Source organism: Notechis scutatus, chromosome 1 (assembly GCF_049901735.1).
Source record: "Notechis scutatus isolate UNSWTSFEM ecotype Mainland chromosome 1, rNotScu1.2, whole genome shotgun sequence".
Taxonomy (NCBI): domain Eukaryota; kingdom Metazoa; phylum Chordata; class Lepidosauria; order Squamata; family Elapidae; genus Notechis; species Notechis scutatus.
The window spans coordinates 21,551,134-21,568,654 of NC_142009.1; the positions used below are offsets into that span (position 1 = coordinate 21,551,134).

Below are 17,521 nucleotides of genomic sequence, written 5' to 3' on the forward strand. Positions count from 1 at the left end.
CTCTTGTTCATTCCTGACGACAGGCAGGTTTACATTTGTTCTCCAGTTAAAGAACTGCCATGCAACCTAACAGGAGATGTGAAAGCAACTCAAGTCAGCTTCCCATCACCTACTTGCACCTCTGAATATGTTGGATTATAGTATCCTAGTTAGCACAAACCCTGTGCTGGCTGGGAATGATGGGGGATATAATCCAACCTACCAGGAAGTCTGGAAAGTGAGAAAAGCCGTATTAAGTCATCTGCAAATAGAATAATAATAGTGCTCCAAATTTGTCTGATTTCCCCCCTTTAACAGCATTTCAAACTATTCACCAGGAGTGCACTCTTTGTTAGCCAATGCCATTAAATAACTCTGCATTAACATATCCCTGAACTTGCAGAATACCAGGATCTGTCCAGGTTAGACAAACAAAACTGTCTTATAAGCAGTTGTTCAATCCAAATCTTTGAAACTACATCCTTCCCTGTTCCTGACCTTTTCTGCACAATCAAGTTGATGTTCCTCAAAGCAACGTATTGGACTTCAGGCTCGCCAGACAGCAAGGTGACCAGGGGAGGGGCCAGTTTCTTCAGCAGCATGTTGTAATAGTCGGAATCCTTGGGAAGGAGCTCTAGGAACTTCATCAGCACTTTGACAGCCGAAAGCACAACAGCGGAGTTGGCATGAGAGAGGCGAGGTGTCACCCGTTCGCATATGCTGCCAAAGAAGAGATACAAGAATAGAGGCTAAGGCTGTTCTTTCCTCCCGGAAAACCGTGGCTATGCTGGAGAGACACATTTTGATAACTCCAAATTAGCGAGCAACAGAGTGGCGTTTTTTTGAAAGGCTTTTGCTGGGTGGAATTGGATAAGTAGATCCTTGAGAGTCTGGACTACAATATTTTCTGTTGATAGTCATAGATGCTAATAGAGAAGCAGACAAGCAGCACATATTGGAAGATAGCTAATTTACCACTGGATAGTTCCCAACATCTGGAAATAAAACTGGATGAGATGCAATCTGAAATACCTGGATTAATGAACTGCAGATTGTTTTCCTACATTTGCTTATTCTCAGCCATTAAAAAATAGCTCAAAAAGAGACATGTTACCATTCTCCTAAAGTGCACTGAGAATCATCACTAAAGGGGGAAAGAAGTTTCACTAAAGGCAACCCACAAAAGTGTCACAATAGCTGTCATTTATCTGGCCCTTAGAAAACAAGCTCAGAGGCCAACATTAAGTCACCTTCAAGTCAAGCTTGACTCCTCATGACATGGAGATACCTGAACAATTTTCTTGCCGACAGTATAGAAGTAACCTTCTGTGATTTCCAAGATGTTTCTCAGCTTCAAAATCTCTGTTGCTATGCCCCTGGGATTCCCTGGTAGCCTCAGATCAAGGTACTAATTGGGCCTGATACTGCTTAGCTTTGGATGCTAGATAAGAGGGCCCAGGTATTGCCACCTATTGGCAGTTCTCCGTTCGTGGGATGGCAGAAAGAAGACTGTTATCATCTAACTTCTGCTTCACATCACAGTCTTCCTACACCCCTTCAAAATCTGCTCTGTAAGATCTGGTTAAGTCTGAGGAGCGATAAGAGTGGGAAGTGGGAAGGGGAAATCACACTCCCTCCTGCTCCAGTTACAGAAACCTATCTTTGGATAACTCCCAAAGAAAGTTTTGAAGGTCTGCATGCCAACTCGGTTGGTGCTTTAACATCAACACTGGGCTTTCTCGATATCTGGTTTTAATGAGAATGTAGCTCTACTCACAGAAGCTTCCTGGACAACTTGAGTCCAGTTGCTTTGCCCCAACACAACCCATTTCACAGAGTTGATGTTCTGGGGAAAAAATAGGGAGTGTTCCCAGTGGTGGGCTGCAAATTTTTTAACAACCAGTTCTCTGGCTGGGTAGGCGTAGCCGGTTGATCATGTGACTGGGTGGGTGATGTCACTCATCACACCCAGCCCCGCCTCCCAGCCACTCGCCTCAAAAGAACAGGTAGGATTCAGCCGGTTGGGGCTAATCCCACCACTGGCTGGCCCTGCCCCCGCCCAATTTTTGGCCTGATTTTGGCTGGAAAAACAGCCTGAAAAACAGGATGTTTTTCAGGATGTTTTCCCAGCCAAAATCAGCCTGGAAATGGCCCAAAAAACTGCCTGAAAACAGCCCCAAACCAGGCAGTTTTCCAGGCCATTTTTCAGGCTGAAATCGGCTCGAAACCAGCCCAAAAACGGCCTGAAAACAGCCTGAAAATCAGGCCATTTGGGGGGCTGTTTTCATGCTGACTTTTTGGGCCTTTTTCATGCCGTTTTTTGCCCAAAAATGGTCGAAAACCAGGCGGGGGCAAGGCCAGCCAGTGGTCCAATTTGCCGGTTCTCTGAACCATGCAGAATCGGAACAAGGGGTTCAGGCAAACCCGTTCAAAGCTGCAGCAGCCCACCTCTGAGTGTTCCACAATGCTATAAGGTATACAATACATAAAAATTATACAAGTCTGCTTCTTGAACATGCCATTATTCTATATGCCTCAAAGAGTTATTGAAGAACAACCAAAGTTAACAACTGTCTACCTAGGATTTAATTCTACTCTAAGCAATTTTTATACTGACAGTGATAAAGATGGTCTAAGAAGATGAAAATCAGCAATTATCCTGATCTGAGAAGTCACTGTCAAAAAGAACTAATAATAAGCCACTCTCTAACTCCCAAGGTTGAGTAAGGTGACTGACAAAATGGTAGCTTCTCAACTGCAGCCAATTCTGGAGGCTGTAGAATATCCTCCTGACCCATTTCAAAATGGCTATGTGATTGAGACTGCTTCTGGTTCTATTTATCTAAGGATCAAGAGAAGACAGGTGATTCATTCTTGATTTCTCATTGTGTTTAGATACCATTAAACATAATATCCCTCAGAATGATCAAACAGATTTGGGAATAGGACACATGGGTTTGCAATGGTTCTACAGGAGACTCCTCACATCACTACCACAATGGAACATGGCATTTCGCTTGTAAGTTGTTGCAGTCATAAGTTGAGGCATCATGTGGCTGAACTTAAATTTTATGACCATTTTTACAACAGTTGTAATGTAAGTCAATGCGGTTCTAAAGTGAATCAAGAGGCCATTAAGCGAATCCAGCATATCCAATGGGTGTTTCTTTCTTTCTTTCTGGAAAATGGCAAAACTGGCACAAATCATGATCCCATGGCTGCAGCATGTTACAATCGGTCATAAACTGGTTTTATCTGCCAATCTAATCTTTCATTTTATTTGCATACTTGTTCATTTTATTTGCTTTTTTACTTGCTGTTCAATTACTTTGAATGTCTCTGTTTTACATTTGTTCTTTATAACTGATGACATAGAGACTTTGGCAGTTGGTTGTATATCCAAGTTAAACAAATGTAAGTAAGCCAGGGTTAACTTGCCGTGATCTGTGAACCCAGCTAGGAACGGAGTATTAGAAAACCTAATGGGGTGGGGCTCCCCTAGGTCAGAAGGCATTATATACACCCCGCCACAGTGAAGAAGTCACGGAACTTTATCAAGCTCTCAGTAAAAGGAAATGAGGATTCCCATTCATGCAGGGGAGTCACAGATCAGCCTACCTTTGGGCTTCACGGTCATCCTTTGGGTTGTAGTTGGAAAGGCAGTCTAGGATGAATATCTGCCCCCACTCCGTGCATTCATTTAAAGCGGTGAGTAGCTTGTTGATGTTCTGAGGGTTCAGATCTAGCAGATTGCTATTGGGGTGAGATTCACTGATTTCAGACAAGGCAGCAACAGCATTGGCCACAACCTGGCAGAAAAAGAGAGCAAAAAGCTGGATACTCGGTAGTGGAGCAGAAGCTTCAGAATGCTGTTTATTACCTTCCATGAATTTCTGGAGTCCGTCTGCAGGGCAGATTGAGATTTTTTTTAAAAAAAATGATTAAGTTGGGCTACAGCCCACTTCCTTAAAAAAAAATCAGATTAACTAATTTAAATAGAACTTCCGATCAATGGATCAATTCAGCCACATTGTTTGATATTCATATATTGCTTTTCCATATGGACTGACAGGGGTTTACAAAATCCCTGTTTAGTATTCAACCAACAAAAAAATACATAATACTGTACACATATTTATATACTACTTCTCCACATGGGCTGATGTTTACAAAATCCCTTCAATCAATAAAATAAATAAAACAACCTGTAATATAAAATCGATATTTATCCATAACACAGGAATATACATTAAAAAATTAACCCAGAAGGATCTTCCTGGGAGATATCACCCTTTTCTTTATTACATGCACAGAGGCAATGGTTCCTCTGAGATTACACATGCCACTGTGTCTACATTTGGCCTTTTGAATCATGATTAAAGAAGATATAACTAGCGGGATTTGCACACTGCACTGTCATAAGTCATGGCCTATAAACTACAATATGGTAGCCAGATTCACAGAACATACTAAACAAAAACATCATTATTTATTGGGTTTCAGTGCTGCCCATCTCACTCATACAGTGACTCTGGGCATCTCACAATATAGTAAAAGTTTAAAAGTGCAAAAAAAAAAACACAATTAAAATAGAATAAAAAGATAATTAAAATTAAAGTTACACAGCTAAAGTGGATCGTTTATGTATAAGAGACACTGTCAGCTGCTTAAGGTATTCAAGGACTAGACTCTGGGTGCATGGAAAGGCCCCAGAGTTAAGTTTCAGATTCAGTGTTTTTCTGCAACCCAAGAAGCCTCTCTTTCTGGGTGGCCGGGGAATTCTGGAAGTTGAAATCCATACAGCTTCAAGTGGCTAAGGTTGAGAAACACTGCTCTGGAAAGTTGCCACTTATCTGATCACAGCAGATTCTTATCTACCACACTACCTGAATGTATTGACCAACAATGAGAATGCTCCTACACTGACTCAAAATTCACAGCTATACCATTTTAAAAGAGGAAAATAAAATAAGGGATGTCTTTCCAGGAAAATGGCATCAAAAGTGAATCTATGAAACAGGAGATATGATCAAGCATTTAAATTCATTGACTTTGGGGTGCAGTAGTGTATCATTAGGATTCAAAAGCAGGGCACTATACTTAATGTAATTAATCCCTGTCCCTATCCTATACATTCCTATATAAAAAGAATTTTTAAAATTCTGTTTTTTTTTTTTTTAAATTAGCCTGTTTTACTTTTACAGCAGAAGAAAAGAGGGAGAAAAATGGATTTCAACACTTTATATCCAGCAGCCTGTGAAAAATGCCAGTTATTGGAGAAAAACTTCTGAGAATGGAAAATCACAGCTGGCCTTCACAGTGGCTGGGAAGATGAAAGAGATGGAACCACAGGGGTTTTTCCAAAGCTGCCCCCATCCCACGTTCAGAATAAAAGCATATTGGGAGGAGTGGAACATTAGGGATGTGCTGCTTGAGTGAAAAGGAATATGCCATTATGTGCAAATCTGCCTGCTGGGAAAGACTTGGGCAGGTTCAACTCTTTGGGTCTTGCCTAAGCCCTCCCTTGATGCCATTTAGAGGTGTGAAAAGATGGTGATCTACAATCTTTGAGCATGCAGTAAAGGGACACATTCCCCCTTTCTAGATTTCTGACACTGTGTAGGCAAAGATCAACAATGCAAGAACTGCAAGCCAACAAAGAACTTAACCGGGGGCTTAAAAAGCAGGAATGATTATATCCAATTGAGATCCCCCTTAACCCCAAACGAACATTCCAGATCCCTATCACCAGCTAAGACTGTCTGGCACAGTATTATGCTACATGGACACTAGTCCCTGCAGTTTTGCACAGTATTATGCTACATGGACACTAGTCCCTGCAGTTTTGCACAGTATTATGCTACATGGACACTAGTCCCTGCAGTTTTCTCGGCAACATTTTGGTCTAGCGGTTAAAGCACCACCTACTGGCTAGAAACCAGAAGACTGAATTCTACTCCTGCCTTGGGCATGAAAGCTGGTGGGTGGCTTTGGGCCAGTCTCTTTCAGCCCAATTTACCTCACAGGATGGTGATTGTTGTGGAGAAAATAGGAGGAGAAAGGTGTTTTCCACCTTGAGTTATTTACAAAAATAATAAAGTCGGGTTAAAAAATTAGTTTGCCATTGTCTCTTCCTAAGGCTGAGTGTGACACGCCCAAAGTCACCCTAATGATTTGCACTTAAAGCAGAATTAGAATTCATGGTCTCTCAAATTCCAGCCTACATCCTTAACCACTACAGCAAAGTGTAGTTGTTAAGGCTCTTATATAAACACAGCCAAATTTATTTTGTTATCTTGGATTTAGGGTTTGTCACTGGGTATAACCTAGACCAGGGGTGGGCAAACTTTTTGGCTCGGGGCCGCATTGACTTTTAAAATTTGACAGACAGGCTGGGTCAGCACAAGATTTTTTGGGAATCGCCCCCAACCTTCCCCCTCTCTTCTCCTCCTTCCCCCCCTCGGAGGCCCCCTGAGTCAGGAGTTGCTACCACCGGCGCAGCTCGCGCGGCTCCAGTCCCGCGTTGCCTCGGGAAGGGAAAGGCAAAAAGGAAGAGCCGCGGCGGTGCTTTGCAACGGGAGCAGCGGCACCGGAGGCTCAGGCTCAGCGGCTCCTGGTTTTGCCTTTTCCTTCCCAAGGCAACGCGACTGGAGCCGCACGGAGCTGCGCCGGCGGTAGCAACTCCTGACAGCCCCAGCCGGACACCTGAACGGAGCCCGGGCGAAACTGCCTGTTGCTGCTGCTGGAGCACCGCCGGGTCGCCTCCTCCAAGCAGCCCCCGCCCGCCGGGCTTCCCTCTGCCGCGCAGCTCTGGGGCCAGGTGCGAGCGCCCTGAGTTAAAAGGAAGCCGAAAGTTGCTGGGAAGTTGCTCGGGTGCTGGGAGCAGGCTTTTAAAGTGCCGCCCGAGCAGGACCGCCAAGCTGGGAAACGGGGCACCAAGGCAGGGCAAGGCTCCACCAGCAGCGGCCTAGCTTTAGGTGGCTCCAAGCAGCCCGCCCGCCCGCTGGTGGAACCCTTCCCGCTCCTCGGCGGGAAGACGCTCCAGCCTGCAAGCTTTGCCTTTGCAAAGTTTAAGCCTAGAAGCCCCAGGAAAAAAAGGGGATCGGCGGGGACTCACCTTCGGAGAGGTCGCACTCGAAGGTGATTTCAACTCCCAGCCGAGGCCTTTGCAAATTTTTTTTCTTTCCTACCCCTAGATTGCTCCGCACTGTTTTGCAGCTTTGGGGGCCATGCGGCACAGGGCAATACGTGGCCGGATTGGACAGACCAATGGCAGCGATTTTTTTTCAGGGGCGGGCCGCATTGGACAGACCAATGGCAGTGATTTTTTTTCAGGGGCGGGCCGCATTGGACAGACCAACGGGCCGTATGTGGCCCGCGGGCCGTAGTTTGCCCACCCCTGACCTAGACACTGACTGAAGCACAAGAACATACTACCTCAGTTTTCTACCAGAAAGCTCTTCCTTATCAGAAAATCCTTTTTACCCAATGTAAGTAAAATACTTTAAGTCAATTTAAATGTCCTTGTAGTGATTGGGTAATAGGTTCATGTGTAATTATCCAAAGGAGAATCACTTTTACCCAACTTACCCAGATTTGGGAAGCACTGCTTTAAAGTGGACAATACTGCCCTCAATATCCACACCAACTCAACTATTTGGTCTATAGTGTCCATAGTCCTTAACTACTAACCAAGCTAACTGGACTGATGGGAGTTGTAGTTGAAAGCATCCAGGTTGTTTAAAGGAGAAATTACTAGAGGATGGGAAGAGAAATGCTTTTGCCCAGGTCAGTCTCTGAGAAAAAAAAAAGCTTTATTATTCTTTTAAGACAAACAAAGACCACAGTTGCATGGGGACAGATTACAATGTGAAAACAAAATTCCCGAAAACACTTAAAAACAAGGAAACACATAGAGCAAGGCACTGTGAAATAAAAACAATGCAAGGAAACAAATTAAAAAGAAATCCCTACACTACAGATCAACATCTGTCTACCTTTCCTTGAAGCTGAGTATAACCTTTTCCTTATAACTTGGGGAATCACTGACCATAAAATAATTTCATGCTGCCCTCTAATGGCTCGTTGTTAATTACAATAAAATTGGTCCAAAGCGCTTCCGATGAGGACTCATAGAAGGCTCAGGTCAAATTCTGATCCAGCCCTGCCATGCAGTCAGTTGCTCTCTCAGTCCAGCACTGCAGGTCAAGATACAGTCTTACTGGACATTTACAGAGGAACAAAGCTATAGCAGAAGGCTAATGTCTATTGGTCTCTTTTTGCTTTTGTTGCTTATTCACTTGTCTGATGTGGAACAGCAATCTCCAACTGTCAGGCTTCAAAAATCAAGAATGATATGTGTGGTTTCTCCAAGCAGATTTCTTTATGGTTCTTCACCCATAGACAGAATCTTGCCAAACTAAAGTATGCTGTCACCACCATAAAGCATATACACTGGCAACTATTAGGAAAGTCTGAAAGACTAAAAATCCAATGTCCATTCAAAATGGTTTTTCTACAAAAATAACTGCCCTTGAAAAAGAGTTCTAAATTAGCATCCTGGTCAGATATTCTCCAGCTATTCCATCCACATTATTTTTTCTACCAGCATCATATTGCCTTTCTTCTCTCAGCGCGTTTTGTCTCCACCTGGTGTCCTTTCCCTTGGAATGCTGCTTCCTCAGATTCTGTTCTGTTCTTACATCCATTACTGTTACAGATCTCCTCCTAGCAATCTCCCTGTCTTTCTAAATCATCCAAAACATCAATGATGGCACAGTAGTACACCAATGGCCATAACTAGCTCAGCAATTCATGAGTTCAACAGTCCATCTGCGCTTTAATCTATTTGTGGGTTGTTTCATTGGCCAAAATCATTCATTTTTTAGAAAAAGGAACATATCCCTTTGTTCCTTCTCTCATCTGTTCCTTTCCACCTGCAGTCTGGATGATGGGCAAGATAAAAAAAGAAATAAAATTGGCTTTTGGCTCACTCATAAAGCTTCTTGCTGGGGTGAGAAGATAATGTTGCTGAGAAGTCATCAGTATTCATGCAAGCAAATCTGAATGGAGGCATCTTAGACGGATGCCTTCTGAAAGCCAGAAGAGTGTATGGTTTTCTATTAAGGGGGGGAGGGGGGAACAGTCAGGGAAGAACCAGCAAAAACCAGACTTCAGTGCTACCATCTTAGGAAAACCACAAGGCAATCAATAACTACTGTTTTTTCCCCCTGCAAATCAGTATCTCGGAAATTTTGTGGCATCTTGCCAGCACTTACATCACTATTGAGAAGGTTTCCCCTACAGAGAAAGTATTCTGATCAGCTTGATCTGCTCCAGAAATGAAAGGAAGAGCTTTAAATTTAACAGTGAGAAACCCATGGCTTAAAAGCTGCATGATACTCCAGAACCCATTGGAAGCTCTTAGTATCTACCTCTGCCCTGAGAATGGATAGGGTGAAATGGGCGCTACAAGCCTTGTGGAGATTGAAGGTACAATGCACTGCAAATTCCTTCAACCCCACTGCAAATACTCCTTTGTGGAAGTATCAGGATCAAAATAGATGTCCCAAGTTTCTGCAACACCTAAGGCATCAATTTTTAAACCCACTCAAAATAGAAAAACTGGAAAGCTTAAACGTCTCCTATACAACCCCCAAGCAAAACACAGAGAAAGTACTGTGCCAGAGTAAAAGTTTTTCAATTCATTCTCAAACACCACAGTCCCCTCTTTTTCCCATCAGCTACTCTTCTTCCATAAATCTTTTGACCACCAAATCTTATTTTTGCTACTCCCAAACACCTTTGAATGGCAATGACCAAAAATCCTGGAAACTGGAAATCTGTGAAATTGTGATAGCCCTTAAGTTGGCATAATGACCTAGTATTTAAAAAAAAAAAAACTAAAGATCCCAAATCCAGGAAAAGAGAACATTCTAGCCCTACTCACACATAGCATGATTTTGACAATCATCTCCCTTGACCAATGCAAATGTTACCTGCAGCCTAGTCACAAAAGCTTTTGGGCATAGCTTGGGCACATATGCATAAAGTACCTTAATGTTTCAAGGTGTCTTAAATACAAAACTGTGAGGGGAGGAGACAAAATGTCTACACTGAAAGCAGTAGATGCCACAAAGCGACCATGGGTGAGAGTTTAAAGAAATAAACATTTCTCAGAAACCTGAATTTTTTTTAGTGTCACATTCCATTCAGAACAACCAACTTATAGCTCACATGACAGCCCATTTTTTCCAAAGTGTCTTGTCCGAGACGAATTAAAAGTTTCTTTTAAAGTAATCCTTAATCAGTTAGCATCTTTCAGTTCTAATAAACTGATCAGTGTAAGCGGGCTCACCTTTGCCATAATAACAACCACAATAGCACTCAAGACTTAAATACTACCCCACAGTGATTTACTATATTCTCTGGATGGTTTTCAGAGTCACCATATTGCCCCCAACAATCTTGAGTGTCAGCGTTCCAATGGAACTCCCCATTTCATTCAACACACAGAAACAACATTCATCCAAGTAAGAATTTATTGAATAAATCATACTGGCATAACTGAGAAAACCCGAATCTGGGAATTCTGGGTTTTCCCTTCCCAATTGAAAATAAAAACCCATCCCCTGCACTCACCAGTCCATCACATGGTACAACCAACCATCGTTCCAACTGGAGATATTCCTCCAGACAATCCTCTCCAGGTGCAGGATAACTTGTCCTTGACTTTTGAGAAGAATGTTGTTGAGTCTAATCTTTCTCCTCTCTATGAAATCCCCCCCCCGCCCCGCAAATTCCCAGGCACAAAAATGTGGCAGCCTCGAAGCTTCTAAGTAAAAAAATGGCTTCCAAGGCTGACACTGAGTTCTCATTTTACCAACTTCAGAAGAAGGGAAGGCTAAGTCAACCTTGAGCTGGTCAGGATTGAACTCCTGGCTGTGGCAGAGTTAGCCTGCAATACTGCATTCTAAATACTGTACCACCACAGCTCCTTAAACATTGAGTTTAAATTTATTTATCAAAACTTGTATGCCACCCATCTCACAAAGGTGACTCTAGGTGGCTTACAGACATTGAATAAAATGTCATATAAAATAATTAAAATAATAAATACAGATCTTATATTTAAATTAAAATAAAACTAAGCAGGGTGAAGAAGGAAGCAATAAAGGGCTTACTCCATCATCCACCTCCAACATGTCACATCCCCATTAGGGCCCCAGACTAGTTGGCATAGCCATGTCTTCAAGGCCTTTTGGAAGCTCAGAAAGTTGGGAGCAGCTCCTATCTCTGGGAGCAAGAGGTTCCTTGGCTGATGGGGAATACAGCATGCCCCTTTTGCTAGCATGGATGAAGCAGACTAATCCCATTGGAATGAGCCAGTTTCTCAGATAGTCTGGACCCATGCCACGCTGCAATTCAAACTGGAAGATCAACAAGGAAGGGACAAGTACCAAGTGAAGGTAAAAAAGCAAAATGCATGTAATTTCCTTTTGGTATAAAAAAAGGATTAAAACTGCTTGCTCAGAATGGAAGGTCCAAAGCTATATACTCCTCACAGTCAGCAACTCAATGTTCCTTTTTTGCAAAAACTGGAAAAGACTACATCTAATCTAGGGTCTCCTATCTGCAAAGCATGGCTTCTACTAGTAAGATCCAGGTTTTCCCAGAATCAAGCAGTATCTTCAAATAACATCACCTGTTATTTAAAGGAAGTCAATTTCAGTGAGATTAATACTTTACCATGGGATTGGAGTCTGCAATGAGATCACGCAACGAATCCAGAAAGCCTTGATCTTCTACCATTTGGGCATTGATGTCATGAAGTTTGGCCACACAGACAGCAGCGGTCTTACGCACATACGGGTCTTCATCCTTCAGACACTTCCGGAGAGGTTCACACAAGTATTCAGTGATCTTGTCCACACGGATACATCCCATAGTGCGCACCGCTAGAGCACGGATGAGAGGGTTGGGATCTTCACAGTCCTGGGATGAGGAAATTAATAAATTATGTAGCTGGGCTTTATGCAACAAACATTAGGGATTTTATTCAGCTTTTCCTATTCTGGGTCAAACTACACCTGGAACATCACAAACCACTCTATGTTCTGGAGAAGGGATCTCCAACCTTGGCAACTTTAAGACTTGTGAACTGGGAGTTGAAGTCCACAAGTCTTAAAGTTGCCAATGTTGGAGACCCCTGTTCTGGAGGATTTACATTTGGAAAACTGAAGAGCTCTCTTTGGACAGGTGGATTGCCAGAATCCTGAGAATGTAACAGGAGATATCTGGAAGATTTTGCACATACCTAATAGCAGCAGTTCTTAAAAAAGCAATTGTCCTACCTGCCTCTAAAAGGACAAAATAATTTAAAGTGTCAATGAGTTCCTACTTACCCAACTTACAGTGACATTACAAAAGGATCAGACAAGTGTTACTACTGTGCAGGGACACCACTAATGCAGACAAGTGGAAAGTTGATTTAAGGAGAAACACCCCCCACACACACACAAACTTGTGTTCTGGGTTACATCGAGGAGAGAAGAAAAATGATCTTGATCAGGAGCAAGGGCTGAATTAGATAGATTAATCAGAAATGCATTCAGCCCTTTAAACAGAATCCTTAGATTCTGTGATTATTTTTAAGTTTTCTCGTTCCTGAAAAAAATGTTAACAGATTTCCAAATGGAACAGACTCCCTTTTGCTCAAAAGTGGATTTTTCCACCTATGTCTGACAGTAAAGAATCCGTCGATGTAATTTCTGCTGTCAAGTAAAATTACATCAGCAGCTGGGAAATCAATGGCTTGGCAATTAACTATACTGGCTTCACTCAGTATTGGATAGAAAAGAAACTTGAGAAAGTCAGCTGGGACAGAGCAGTACCATTGTAAGATTGCAGCTTGGAAGCTTGGGGGGAGGGAGGGGAAGGAAAGGAGGTAAGAACCTTTCTAAATAAAAATGTAATGAGTTCGAATGTTGTGCAAAGTCCTTCACTCACACACACACACACACACACACACTCCCGGCCAAATGATTTAGTTAAAAATACATTTGGAGCATGTGAGCCGAGCCACTGTAGTATCAATCAAGAGTGTTGTACTTCAGCCCTAAGACCTGGATTCAAATCTTTACAGAGCATGCTGTTTTTCTCGCTAGGTTTACATGCTACATTAAATGTGGTTTGTTCAACTGTTTCTTGAATAAATTATCATTGTGTGGGCTCATACAATACATAAACTTAAGTCATTCACTTTTTCTGTCTTTCTGTCTTGATTTGTATTCTAAAATAATACTGGTAATAAAAAGAATCATAATGAGTGCCAGTTTGATGTAGTGGTTAAGGTGCTGGCCTGGAAACCAGGAGACTGAAAGTTCTAGTCCCATCTTAGGCATGAAAGCCAGCTGGGTAATTTTGGGCCAGCCACTCTCTCTCAGTCTACTCTCCCACAGGGTTGTTATTGTGGGGAAAACAGGAATATTATGTTCTCCACCTTGAGTTCTTTATAAAAATAATTAAGGTGGGATATTAAATAAATGAATAAATAAAATAAACAAACAAATAAAATATGTGTGACTTCACATATTTCTTCAAAATAGGCAGAGATGAAAAAGAGGGGTTATTTGGGGTAAAATAAATTGCATATCTACATAAGGAGCGCCCTTACTGAGATCCATGCATATCTCCGCCATCATGCTGTCCATATACTTGTATACTACCCAGCTCATATGGCTCTGGGTGATTTACAGTATTAACATATTGAGAAACACCAAATTATTATTTTTCTATTGAAGTGCAGCAAAGGCGCATAAATATTGCAAACTTACTTTCACAAAACTGTTCACAGCCATGATGGCCATATCTGGCTGACTTTTGGCATAGTTCATCAAGTAGAGATACACCAGCTTCTTTAGCTCCAGGTTATCTGTCTGCATACAATTCACTACATCAGGGAAAAGGGAACTAGACAAGAAGGACAACCAAGTTAAAGCAGCAATTTCTAGACTGATGGCAGGGGTTAATATTCACTAGAGAGATTCAGATTTAAGGCCCCATTTCATTAAATAACTTCTGGTGATTTTGGGTCTAAGATTCTCCCAGCCCAATCTAATGCATGGTATTACAGTGTTCCTCAACCCAGCAATTTTAAATTGTGCGGATTTCACCTCCCAGAATTCCCTAGCCAGCATGGGAATTATGGGAATTTAACTCCACATAGCTTGAACTTTCTGAGGTTGAGAAAACACTGCTATAGAGATAAAATAAGAGGAAATCTATACTGCCTTAATCTCACTAAAATGCATCATCATGATAGCATCTCTCTAAATTTTCAGATAAAGCCGTGTTTCATTTGCAGAACACATACTGTATCAATGGATCTTAGAATCTAAGGCAAACATTTGGAGGACCATATTTGATCTTTGTAGATGGCCTGTGGCATGCCATTTAAACACTGGGCAAAGCAAACATGAAGACTTTTCCTAGGCATTTAATCGTTTCTCCCTTCTGCCTCATTGAAATTTACACTTGGGTGAAGAAGTGGGAAAAATGGCACAGGAAAGCCATTAGAGAGATGTTACCTGACATCCTTCCCCACTGTCATGGCAGCAATAACTTTTTTCACTGCTTCCTTTCTCTTCTCCTTTTTTTCATTGTTGAGTTCAGCTTTCAGTTCAAAAATTTCCCCTGCAGACAAACATACAAGGACCACAGTCAAAAGAGTTCGGCAGGAGCAAACTAATCCACCCTCCTCCAACTACGAATTCTCCTTTCAGCAGTGGACAACAGAGGCATCCAGGAAATCCTTGCCCTTAGAATCGGGAACTCTGCCTAGAGTGGTCCTCAGAATCTGCTAACATCCAAACATTTAATTATTATGACAGTTACAGACAGCTCTTATTCAGCAACCACAATTTGGACCGACCACTTGGTTGTTGTCGCTAAACAAAAACATTAAGATTTTTACGCTTTTCCTTCAGCTTGCCTTCACTTTACAGACTTGCAAGGATTGTAAATGGAAGGAATAGCAATAGCACTTAAACTTATATACCATTTCACAGTGCTTTTACAGCCCTAAGCGGTTTACAGAGTCAGCCTATTGCCCCCAACAATCTGCGTCCTCATTTTACCGACCTCAGAAGGATGGAAGGCTGAGTCAACCTTGAGTCTGGTGAGATCTGAACTGCCAAACTGCAGGCAGATGGCAGTCAGCAGAAGTAGCCTGCAATACTGCCTTCTAACCACTGCGTCACCGCAGCTCTAGTCATAAAGTCCCCCCCCCCAAAGTTTTATAGTCATAAAGTTATTTTTTCACCACCATTGTAACTGCAAAGTCACTAAATGAATCATTCACTAAACAAGGACTATTTTTTATAACAAATCCATTGCTTTTAAAGTGAGCTAGGTTACCTTAATCATAGGCTAGAAGAATGACCTTCACACATGAATAGCATAGTATGAAGGAACCCTTTCTCTTCAGCCTTATGCAGTGGTTAACTTCTGTTAAAAGAATAAATCCCTCTTTGCCAGGAACGGAGGGGGAAAAAGCTCAAGAAACACAAGGCTCAGTTTCTTTCAGAAGCTGTTTGGTGCAGTCATGCCAGTTCCTCTTTGGGTAAATGGCTCTGCAATTAGGCACGTTCACCAGACTGTCATTTTGTGAACATACAGGTCCCCCCATGGCAGCAATTTTTTGTGAGAGTTCTTACTAAATGCTTTCACAATTTAAGTCTATAGAACAGTGAAAAATGCTATGTTCAAAAATGCCACAACTTGAAATATTAGCAGCAGGGTTAAAAACATTAAGGATTTATAAGTGTCACTGCTTTGGCAACCTGGAGGCAGCACTTACAGTTTTGCACAAAAGTATTCACTCCTGTTTTAAAAATATCCTTGACACTCCATGCTATCAGAGCTCAGTGGGAGCTACACAAGACTTCTGATACCGTTTGGAAGCAAAGATATGCCAACATTCAGAATATCTGAAAGGGAAGCAAATACTTTTTCATAGAACAGGCTGTTCCAGGAGTGGTTTGGAAGCCATCTGTGGTGTTTTGACTGTCTGCAATAGTCTGATTTGGGAACACAGCATTTAATTTTGGATTTGATTAATTTCACACACCCCTGCTACAAACCTGTATTCAGTCTGAACCAGAGAGAAGGGGAGAATAAGATTGTCAAAGGAGCTTCTTACACATTGATAACCTACATAAATATCTCATGTTATCTCACTTCTCAAAAACCCAAGAGATCAGCTGATTACAAACTGGACTGAAGCATGCAGTATTTCTCAACCTCAGTAACTTAAGGTGTGTGGATTTCAATTTCTGAATTCTGGGAGCTGAAATCCATGTATCTTAAAGTCACTGAAGTTAAGAAACCCTGGGATGGTTTCTGATACTTTACTGCAACAGGCACTGTCAAATCATTCTAGCATTCATAAATTATGATACTGGTGAGAGGAGAAATTAAACACCCTTTTAAGCAAAAAGGGCAGAATTAGGAAAGGCACTGCAAATCAGGTGAGCAGAAGAGGGTGGGGGGAAGGGAAGAATCATCAGCTTGCTTTAATGACTGCATGATTTCTGGGAGTTGGCAGCTATGAAGATCAATAGCCTTGCTGGAAGCCAGGAATCTCCATTACCTAAGAGAGGGAAGAAAGAATAGGCAGGCTCTGCAAACCTCTAATAGTCAGGGATGATCAGAACAGCAGGTGTGTAAATGATCTTATCCAATCTTATAACCTCAGCAGGAGATCTACTAGCTGAGGAGCAAGATGTAATCCCAACCTCAGCAATCAAGTGGTAAGTCAAAAAGTCCCTTAGAGCCTACCTTATTCATTGCCTGAAGAGCTCCACATGCCCCCCCTCCTTTTTTTGTAACAAGAAAATTCAGCAGAACCTTTTCCCATTACTTTGAAAATGAAAAACTGAAATTCAGACTTTTTTTTTTTTAAAAAAAAAGAAAAACTCACCCAGCCTGCAAAAATAAAAAGTGGAAAAAGAAAAATCCCAACCCAACCATATGAGATAGGATTAAATCTATTTTGTGTTTCCATTCCAACTGATGGATGAGGTTTGATTCTATGGTTTTACGGTTCTGGGATTTTATTGTTGTTGTGAGCCGCCCTATGTTTTAAGATAGGCAGCCATATAAATCTTATATGTAAATGGCTTTGGTTTTGAAATATGCAAAATATGGTTTTGCATATTTTAAGAGTCCAATTGCTATGATTTGTAGATTACATGTCAACATGTTGTATGAACCCAATCGATTATTTATTTTGAAACATTTGGTTCAATAAAAAATAACTTGATTGTATTACTGCAGCCACATCAAAGAGTCTGGCTGGAAGATCAATATTGAGATCTATATACATTGTTTCTTTTTGTTGCAGCCTATGTCAGATTAATTATCTTTCCATTGTTCTTTATGCATTGAAGTTAGCAGCTTAACAACTACGAGTGAGGGAAAAAGCTGAACGTGTGGAAATAACTTTTCATTATATTTCAACTGATTAAAAGCTAACTACCCT

General features: G+C 41.7%; 1 protein-coding gene across 2 annotated transcripts in view; it reads right to left on the reverse strand.

Moving 5' to 3' along the window:
• The window catches only part of AP2B1 (adaptor related protein complex 2 subunit beta 1), a 78,364-nt gene that overhangs the window by 55,024 nt on the left and 5,819 nt on the right, over positions 1–17,521 (reverse strand). For both annotated transcript variants that reach the window (XM_026672452.2, XM_026672450.2), the window contains exons 3-7: positions 14,568–14,673; positions 13,815–13,950; positions 11,728–11,973; positions 3,598–3,788; positions 478–699 (exon numbers count right to left, since the gene is read on the reverse strand). In XM_026672452.2, coding sequence (XP_026528237.1) covers positions 478–699; positions 3,598–3,788; positions 11,728–11,973; positions 13,815–13,950; positions 14,568–14,673 — 901 coding nt within the window. The remainder of the gene's footprint in view (positions 1–477; positions 700–3,597; positions 3,789–11,727; positions 11,974–13,814; positions 13,951–14,567; positions 14,674–17,521) is intronic.